Source organism: Monodon monoceros, unplaced genomic scaffold, assembly GCF_005190385.1.
Source record: "Monodon monoceros isolate NGI ecotype Baffin Bay Population unplaced genomic scaffold, NGI_Narwhal_1 Super_Scaffold_9, whole genome shotgun sequence".
Lineage (NCBI taxonomy): Eukaryota > Metazoa > Chordata > Mammalia > Artiodactyla > Monodontidae > Monodon > Monodon monoceros.
In genome coordinates, this window is record NW_021703786.1 from 17,844,919 (window position 1) to 17,854,619 (window position 9,701).

Genomic DNA, 9,701 nt, shown 5'->3' on the forward strand with positions numbered 1-9,701 from the left:
GTCTGTCATTTTGCCTCCTTACCCCACCCATTCTCAGAAGAGCCTTAGAGAATGAATGAGTGGGCATGGGGTACCACTTTCCAAGCAGAACTCTGATGTTCTGATTAGGTGAGAAACACGGAGACCCCCAAACAAGGCCTGACCCAGAATGTGACCAAGGTGTGAAATGCGGTCCTCCTCCCCAGGCCCTGTGCAAGGACCTCATGGAAGAAATGAGAAAGGTGCTAAGAAGAAAGGGTTTCAGGAGAGTGAAGAAACGGACGAGCTCCAAGGAGCTCAAAAAGCTTAAAGGGGGGAGGAAAGAGAAAGGCCTGGGAGTAGAGGTGTGTCTGCCCAGCTGCTGGCCATTGGTCTTGCTGAGTACCTACTGTGTGCAGGGCACTGTGGGAAGCTTTCTGGAAGAAAGAAGGATGGGACAGCCTCAGCCACCACACAGTGAGGGAGACCTACTTGTAAACCCCTAAGCCTTGAAGACAGAATGAAGTGCACGCTGGCACTGGTGGGGCTCTAGGAGCCCAGAGGGAGAAGGAAGGTGTCTGCCCACGAACAGGGAGTAGCTGAGAGTAGGAGCTGCGGCTGGACCCACCTGTGCCACCCCAGGGCCGGGCGGTACAGTCAAGTAAACCAGGCTCCTCCAGCTTGTCTCCTCCTCTGTGTAACGAGTACCTGCCTCAGTGACTGGTGTAAAGATTATACGGGTGCTTAGCACAGCACGTGGCGCACAGGAAGCTCTTAAATACCCACCCACTGCGCTTTCGGTGGTTTCACAGAGGGGGTGGCTGAGCAGCTGAGGACGCGAGTTAGGATTTCATTACATTATTCATCCGCTCCTTTGGCCACTGCCATCCTAGTCCCAAACGGCTGCGGTGGCTGGGACCTGCCGGACTAGGGGCAGGCAAGTGAGGCATTTCAGATGCAACTTTTAAGGAACGTAGGGCCAAAAAACTCAATAAGGAAGAGAAAGTATTTTAACGCAATACGGTAAAAAACAATTAATGCAAAACCCGATGATGAGTAAAATATCAAAATTTAAAATAAAGACAGGATTCGACCTTGTACTTGCACGACCCTGCCTCCCTCGCCTCAACCTAATCTCGGCGCGGGACCCGGGAGGGGTGACTGCCTGCCTCTTCAAGGAGTTCATCATTACCTTGTACAAGAAGAAGAGGCCGCACAAGCCCTCCGCTTCCCACCCCCCAGCGTCCGTCGCCGCACAGGTGTCCCATGCGGCGGGCGTGCGGGAGGGCCCAGCGCCGAGTCAGTTTCGGGTTTCGACTCGCCGCGCCTGCGCAAAGGGGGCCGGGCTTGGCCCACCCGGGGCCAGCCCGCGCGCGCTCCGCCCCCGGGCTATGTAAGGCGGCCCTCAGTGGGGTCGCGTCACCGCTACACTCCGTGTCCCTCCGCGCAGGCGGGCGGCCCCGGAGAGCTGGTGCTGTGACGGCGGCGCCCCCTCCTCATCATGGTGAGCGGGCGCGGGAAGGCCGGGAGGGGAGCAAGCAAACCGGGCCGGGGTGGCACCTTAATGGAAAACGGGAGTATTGGGGAATTTGGGAGAGGAAGTGGCATGCAAATGAGGACCCGAAGTTCCGGAGTTGAGTCGGGGCTTTCTTGGCTCTCCGGTACAGGCCTGAGATAGGGGTGGTGCTGGGAGAGTGGGGAGTGCGGACGGAGCTGGAGGAGGAAGGGAACCGCTCTGCAGAAGGTGCTGCCCCGGAGCCGACCTGGCTGGCGGGTGGGCCGGGGTAGCATGCGCTGGGCCCGCGCTGGGCTGGTGTTCGGCGCCCTCCCCTGCCCAGGGCCTTGTCTGAGATAAATGTACGCCAGCCGAGCACTCAGGGTGCTGGCGGGAGGTGGGGCCTCCCGGTTTAGAGGAGAAGACGCTGTACAGTAAAAACTATTGATTGTCACCTGTGGGTTTTAGCAGGCAGGAAAACAAGTGGCTCAGAGAGGTGCTGCTGACACACAGCAAGGGGTGAGCAGAGCTAGACCCTGGACGCAGGTGCCCTGAACCGCCCAGTCCTGGGGCAGGCACAAAGACCACGACTTTGTGGGGGGTCCAAGGGAGAGGAGGAGGAGGTGGCAGGCGTGCTGAATGAAGCCCTTTGTCTAGCGCTCTCCTGCCCTGCCCCCCGCCAGCCCTTCTGTGGGACCATTGTCCCCCCATCCCAGACAAGAGAGTATTATCTGTCACTGGCATTGTTGGGGGAAGGGAGGCGGTCTTTGGGTGACCCTTCTCCACCCTCACCCTGCTCTGTGCCCTCAGGGCCACGGCCGCTGTGGCTTTGCCCAGACATAGAGCCCCCCACCTCCAAAGAGGTCATCCTTAATAAGTGCCAGGAATATAAAGTTAGGGTTCACTCCTAGAAGCGCAGGCTTCAGGCCCTCCCCTGCACGCACTTCCAGCACCGTTTTCCTTTCGAGGTGGCAGCAGTGGGCGATCCTTGAGGCTAATCCTTGAGGCTACGGTTCTCACTAGAGGAAAGAGTTTAGGACCGCTCAGACAAGCATCCCTCTCCATCCTGCAAAGCCAGAAGCCATCGGGTCTCAAGGACCGAGGAGAGACGGTCCAGCAACCCAAAGCTTGGAAGGGTGCCCAAGGCACCAGGGGTGCCTGTCAATCAGGGCTGTAGCACCTGAGCCAGCTGGGGTTCCCGGTTAGAATGAGACCAGAGACAAGGAGGCGAAGCTGGCGGGGTGGCCCCGAGTGACCTGGCTGATGTCTGTCTTCCCCTCCTCACACAGAATAGAGGCTTCTCCCGAAAGAGCCAAACGTTCCTGCCCAAGATCTTCTTCCGCAAAATGTCATCCTCAGGGGCCAAGGACAAGCCAGAGCTGCAGTTTCCCTTCCTGCAGGACGAGGAGACGGTGGCCGCACTGCAGGAATGCAAAACGCTCTTCATCCTGCGCGGCCTGCCCGGGAGCGGCAAGTCCACGCTGGCCCGGGTCATCGTGGACAGGTACCGGGATGGCACCAAGATGGTGTCCGCCGACACCTACAAGATCAACCCCGGTGCCCGGGGGGCCTTCTCCGAGGAGTACAAGCAGCTGGATGAGGACCTGGCTGCTTACTGCCGCCGGGACGTCCGGGTCCTCGTGCTGGATGACACCAACCACGAGCGGGAGCGGCTGGAACAACTCTTTGAGATGGCCGACCAGTACCAGTACCAGGTGGTGCTGGTGGAGCCCAAGACGGCGTGGCGGCTGGACTGTGCCCAGCTCAAGGAGAAGAACCAGTGGCAGCTGTCAGCCGACGATCTGAAGAAGCTGAAGCCTGGTTTGGAGAAGGACTTCCTGCCGCTCTACTTCGGCTGGTTCCTGACCAAGAAGAGTTCCGAGGGCCTCCGCAAAGCCGGCCAGGCCTTCCTTGAGGAGCTGGGCAACCACAAGGCCTTCAAGAAGGAGCTGCGACACTGTAGGTGGCGGGGTGTGGGCGGGTGGGGGCAGTTAGCCTTATTCGTAAGCCCCTCTTGCTGGGCACAGGGTGCTGCATGCACGGGACCATTGTTCTCAAAGCACTGGGGGAGGCAGGGGGCTCACCTGGTACCGGCAGAGGCCGCTTTGGGTGGTGGACGCTCCGTGGGTTATGGGAGAGGCGTTTGCCAGGCACCTTCCCTCTCACCACACCCTTCCTCCTGCCCTCTGCTCCCCATCTGCGCTCTCCCAGCCTGGATCGAGGCCACTGACCCCGTCTTAGAGGTGGGAAAAACAAATTACTTACTACATCAACATTTCGTAAAACCTTGGAGGGAGAATCTGGTCCGATGTTCTCAAACTCATTTTTAGCAGCAGAACTATTTTCTAGAATAGAATATGCCATGCGGCCCTAAGCTGCAGAAAAATGACAACTTGGACTATTGTGACTCCACTGGCGATGGTTCCCAGGCCTTGAGCTATCCAGCGCACCTCCTGTGGCATCCCACAGCTCCAGAGAAGAGTCTCCCTAGTCTAGCCCCTCGTTTTTGTAGATGGGAAAATGCCCAGAAGGGTTGCGGGGTTTGCCCAAAGCTGTAGTGAAAGCTCGACTCTGTTGCCTCTAGAGGGGCCTCCCCTTACTGGGTTGGACCAGGGTTCGCTCCTGCAGGGGCTGTTTGCTCCATCGAGAGGGGAGGTTTGGGATAGGGAAGGACCCTGGTGGCCCTCCTTCTCCAGTGGCCCGTTGGGGAATGTGTCACCCACTCCCGCTAACCATCTGTTCTCCCTTTAACTCATTCCTAGCTCCCCCTGATTCTAGACTATCTTCATACTTGAAATATCCCCACCCGTGTTTCTTTGCATTGTCAGAGGTAATTTGTGCCGGTATAAGTTCTCAGAGAACTCTTATCTCGGCTCCTAAAATTCGAATGCTGGGAAACCAGGGAACTGTGGTGCCTGCACCAGCCGGGCGTGAGCCCTTTACCTGTGAAGAGCGTGACAGAGAAGCTCCCAAGGCAGGGCTCCTAGTTAGAGCTGGTTCTGCCCTGGAGATTACCTCTTGAAGATGCTTTTACCATTAAAAACTGGGATCCTTCTGCCCAGGACACAGCAGGAGAAATGTAATGGGCCACAAACAAGGCCTGCCCTCAGAGTAGAGGTCTCCCTCCCCTGTGGAGGGTGAGCGACGTCCTTCACAGGGATTCAACCCTGGGGGTAAACAGGAAAAGCCTAGTGACTCTGAAGCTAGCCACAAGGCTTAGAGTCTGGAAATTGAAATCACAGATACCCCAAGTCTCATCGAAACTACCAGCCACATAATGTCATCCTGTTACCTCCCAAGACCCTTCCTGCACCAGGCCCATTGCAGGCTTTCTTTCACCAAACGAGGCTGTAAGCTACTTCTTATTACGGTGACCAGGTAACTTCTTGTTCAAGTGGCCCCTGAGTGAAATGGGGCACGACTAATACTTACCTAGGTGGTCTTGGGAAAACTGGAATGTGTGGTCACCCCCAGTTGTATTTGATTGACAGATTAGGGTCAATCACTTGCCCCAGGTCCACAGGCTTGGAAGTGGGCTGGATGTTAATTATGCTGTTTCGGGCTCCTTCCATTATACCACACAGTTCCCAACCTCTTTTTTCTTTCTACCCCATTTTTCATGACCTGCTTCCCTCTTTTCAGATGTGTAGCTAGTGAAGTTCAGATTCCCTTGGCATATGCCACCTACCCCTGGGTTACAAGTACCTTAGTTTTCACATCTGGGTAAGAGACGTAAAAATCTGCAGAACATAAAGCAGGGAACTTATATCAACACCTTTTCATAGCTCCAAAGTTGCTATTAATTTGACCAACTAATGAATGGTAGTGGATCGCTCAGTTATAGTGGATTGCAAATTTATACTTAATGTCTGATTTTTTTCCTCTGGGTCTCCCATGGTCTTGGTGATAGATGTTGCAATGCCCCTGCTCTCCCGCCCTGACTGCCCCACTCTCTCTCCCTTCAGTTGTCTCTGGGGATGAGCCCAGGGAGAAGATTGAACTGGTCACCTACTTTGGGAAGAGACCCCCGGGCGTGCTACACTGCACAACCAAGTTCTGTGACTATGGGAAGGCCGCTGGGGCAGACGAGTACGCCCAGCAGGATGTGAGTGCTCCTCGGGGACACCTGGCTGAGGTGGGGAGAGGGCAGGGTCTTCTGGAGATGGGTACCGGCTCAAGGCAGGGACCACAAACCAGACAGCCTCTCAGGAAAAAAGGCGGCTCCATCCCCAGCTCACCGAAGCCTGTGTAGTGCCCCCCAGGGCCTGCCCATCAGAGCCTGTTCCTTCTGCAGACGTGCAGAGAATGCTGGTTGGCAGCAGCTCCTGCTCTGGCCTCTAAGCCTGTGTTCAGTTCCGAAGGCCAGAAGTCCCTTACCCCCAGTCTGAAGCCTGGCTGCGCTCTGAAGTGGGGAGTGTCGACAGGGAGGCTTATTGGCTTAGGGGTACCAGCCCCGTCCCTGCCACACAGCCCAAGTCTCCCGCCCACAGCCTCTGACATGGGATCCTTAACCACCAGGCGTGGCTGACTCCAGCCTCCTTCAGGTTGCCTTCACAGCAAGGCCGTCCCTGACCCTCTGCCAGCTCCCCCACTTCTCTGCCTAGGTTATTCATTGGTCTCCTCCCACACGAATGGAAGCTCCGAGGGCAGCACTGTTTACAGCGTGGTTCACCTTGTATCCTTAGCACCTATCACAGCTGCATGAATGAACACAGCCCTTTCACTCCCATCTCTGTTCATTCATTTAGCAGTGTTTATTAAGCACCTGTTATGCACTAGACACTGTTAGGACCAGGGGGTGTGAGCAAAATAGGGAAGATTTCATGGTCAAAATCGGAGAGATGGGCTTTTTCAGAGAATCAGATATAATGTAAGCCAAAGTGTATGGAGTAGATTTTGATCAAAGTCCTTTATTTCTGACCTCACCCCACCCTCCAGGATAGTGCCTGGATACCAGGGTGCTTTTACAGGGTGAGTCGAGTAGTAACGACAACAGCCCTTGTCAGGCTCTTTTTTTTTTTTTGCGGTACGCGGGCCTCTCACTGTTGTGGCCTCTCCCGTTGTGGAGCACAGGCTCCGGATGCGCAGGCTCAGCGGCCATGGCTCACGGGCCCAGCCGCTCCGCGGCATGTGGGGTCTTCCCGGACCCAGGCACGAACCCGTGTCCCCTGCATCGGCAGGCGGACCCTCAACCACTGCGCCACCAGGGAAGCCCCAGGCTCTTCTTTAGTCCTCAGGGTGAGGAGGGTTCTAGCCTCAGCTGTCTCTTACAGGTGAATGAGCCCTGAAGCTAGTGGGTGGGGAGCCCGGCCTGAGCGCAGGAAGCCTTGCGTCTCACGCCTGCTCTCTCCTGCCTCTCTGGCACCTTCATTTTTTCAAGCAGCCTGGACAGTGTCGGTGGAAAGACATCCTCCCAGCACATGGCCATGGATGTGGATGTCTGCGGGCTCTGCTCGGTGGCACTCACTGTCCCTCTCTCGATGCCGCCACCTCCAGCTCAGTCCTCTGTCCTCTCTCCGTAGGTGGTGAAGAAATCCTACTGCAAGGCCTTCACGCTGACCATCTCTGCCCTCTTTGTGACACCCAAGACGACGGGAGCCCGGGTAGAGCTGAGTGAGCAGGAGCTGGCCTTGTGGCCGAACGACGTGGACAAGCTGTCCCCCTCTGACAGCCTGTCACGGGGCAGCCGCGCGCACATCACCCTGGGCTGCGCGGGTGATGTGGAAGCCGTGCAGACGGGTATTGACCTGCTAGAGATTGTGAAGCAGGAGAAGGGGGGTAACCGCGGCGAGGAGGTGGGTGAGCTCAGCCGGGGCAAGCTCTACTCCTTGGGCAGTGGGCGCTGGATGCTGAACCTGGCCAAGAAGATGGAGGTCAGGGCCATCTTCACGGGGTACTACGGGAAGGGCAAGGCCGTGCCCACACGGGGCGGCCGCAAGGGTGGCGCCTTTCAGTCCTGCACCATCATCTGAGTGTTCCCGGGCCACAGGCCCCCACTCTTTACAAGGGAATGGGGAGGAGAGGGAAGCATCCCTCTGCTTGATTTTTGGTTTAAGATTTTTCTTTTTCTTTTTTTTTTTACTCAGTTAACCTTCTTGTAACTTTTTAAAAACGTGTAAAATAACTGCTCTTTTTTCCTGCCCACCCCCTTCCCCTCTAACGCTCAAGCTCTCAACACAAGGGGGTGGGTAGGCGCCATTCAGGAACCTGGACCAAAGCTGACGAGGCTGGGCCGAGTTGGGCCTGGACCGGAGCCACGACCCCAAGCCCCGCTTACAGTTGCTGGGCCCCTAGGCCCACTACCCCACACAGGGCCGGCTAGTGGGGAGGGACACCCCAGCGCTGCTCGTATTCACGGGGTGGTCACCACGGCCACAGAAGACTAGTGGTGGATTTGAGACAGGATGATCCCTGGGCTTTGATCCCATTTCTTAATCAGTGTAGCCCCAGAAAGCCTGGGGCTATTTACCGGGGTAGAAAAGGGGTTTTTACCTTCCACCTTTGGTCCTAAGTGCCTGTCCCCTCCTCCTCACACTGTAACTAGGTAACAGTCTGACACCAGGGAAGAAAACAGAACAAGCAGCAGCCGCATCCCAGGCTGGCTACAGGTCTCACCCCAGGGAGCGGTGGGCTGCCATCCTTCCAGGAGCGTAGCTCTGTCGTGTGGATGGGGAGATCAGGGCCAGAGACAGCGCCTCGGTGGGAAAGCTCCAATCTTGCTGTCTGCCCAGCCCATCTTGCCTCCTTGGTGCCTCCGGAGGCCTCTGTGCCTCCACTAAAGGGGGTCAGTGGGTACCAAGAGCCAATGGAGTGGCCCCCAGCAGTTTCGTGCCAAGCCCCACCCGGTGCCTCTGGGAAGGGGCTTTTAACATCGCTGCAGGTGCTGTGGTTCCTGGGGTGCCCTCTGCTGCCCTCTGCTCAGTAACAGGGCCTTGCTAATCGGGTTGTCACTTGACAGAAGTGCCCGGGATTTTAGTTACTATCCTGGCTTTGCCCAACCTCAGCAACTTGTAAGACTGATAATGAAATAAATCGTGTTAATCCTAGCTGCGTGCAGTCTCTCTCACCCTCTGTGCCCAGCTCAGTCTTCCCTGGGGCAAGGGCAGGGTGCATTAGGACTGCCTTTGTCCCCCAGCTTGGGGCCATCGGTCCTGTCTCCCCTCTGCGGGCTGAGCACAGCTGTGGCGAGGCTGGGCAGTGGAACAGTGTTGGCTTTCATGAGGAGGCAGAAGGGAGAGAGGCTGGTCTTGGATGCACACAGGCAGTGGGAGTTGGCCAGTGTGAGGGACGTGGAGCACAGAGCTGCCACCCCCCAGCAACTGGGCACAGGCCCACAGGTGTGCCTGTGGTTCTCTAGGGAAGGCCACCTTCAGATCAGTGCCACTTCAAACACAAGGGAAGAGCTGACTCTTCCAAGCCAACAGGGGCCTGGATGGCTACATGGGAACTTCCCAGGCCTAACGCAGTCAGCATTTCAGCGCAGCTTTGGCACTAAAGGGGGAAGACTGAAAAGAAAGGGGCAGAGGCTCAGATGGAAGAGAAATAGCTATTTGGGCCAAGGTCTTTACCCAGCCATCTCTACTTACCCAAAGCACCAAAAATCAGAGCTTCAGCCAAAGCTTCAAGTGTGTCTGCCTGGAACTGAAATTATTCACCACAAACACAAAAGCTTGACCTGAACAGCATGACATATACCACTGCTTCCTCCCCCTGCTTGCCTCCCATACAGGAAGGGACACCAGTGGAGAAGGCAAGGAGCGTTTGCTAAGAATGGTGTTTCCAGCTAAGTGAGCTGACGTCAGCGCCCAGATCCCTGCACCCAGGAGCTGCCTGTCCCACTTGGAAAGGGTCTGAGGGTCAAAAAGGCAGGATTTTGTCCTTGTCACCATCTCTCTCAAGCAGTGAGAACTCTGAGAGCCCGTGTAAACCTCTGAGTTAGCCCAGCCTGACACCTGGCATCCACTTTGGACACACGCAGCTTCTAGTGATTTCTGGTGGCCCTACCATAAAATGTGTTTTCTGAACTCGCTGCCCCATGACTGGCATCAGGCTGGGCACGGCAGCATCCCCAGGGCCTGCTCAGCACTCCCGTGCTAAACCGATTTGGAGGCAGCCAGCACCCCACCTGCCCCCAGGTGCCCCCACCCCTCGTGGGGTGGCTCGCGGAGCCTAAAGTCCACGTGGGCATCAGCTCCGTGCTGGGGGCTCAGCTCTGGCCCACTGACTCTGGAGTGACACAAAGCAGCTG

The 9,701-nt window shown here is 56.7% G+C and overlaps 1 protein-coding gene across 2 annotated transcripts; it reads left to right on the top strand.

Moving 5' to 3' along the window:
* Positions 1 to 1,300: 1,300 nt before the first annotated feature.
* On the top strand, positions 1,301 to 8,499 carry CNP (2',3'-cyclic nucleotide 3' phosphodiesterase). Of its 2 annotated transcripts, none has more exons than XM_029213030.1 (4): positions 1,301 to 1,462; positions 2,743 to 3,412; positions 5,419 to 5,558; positions 6,976 to 8,499. In XM_029213030.1, the coding sequence occupies exons 1-4, from the start codon at positions 1,460 to 1,462 to the stop codon at positions 7,423 to 7,425; spliced, it is 1,263 nt and encodes a 420-aa protein (XP_029068863.1). In that variant the 5' UTR covers positions 1,301 to 1,459; the 3' UTR covers positions 7,426 to 8,499. The 2 variants fall into 2 exon arrangements, with proteins under 2 accessions (XP_029068863.1, XP_029068865.1); XM_029213032.1 differs by lacking the exon at positions 1,301 to 1,462 and adding an exon at positions 1,615 to 1,702.
* Positions 8,500 to 9,701: the final 1,202 nt, after the last annotated feature.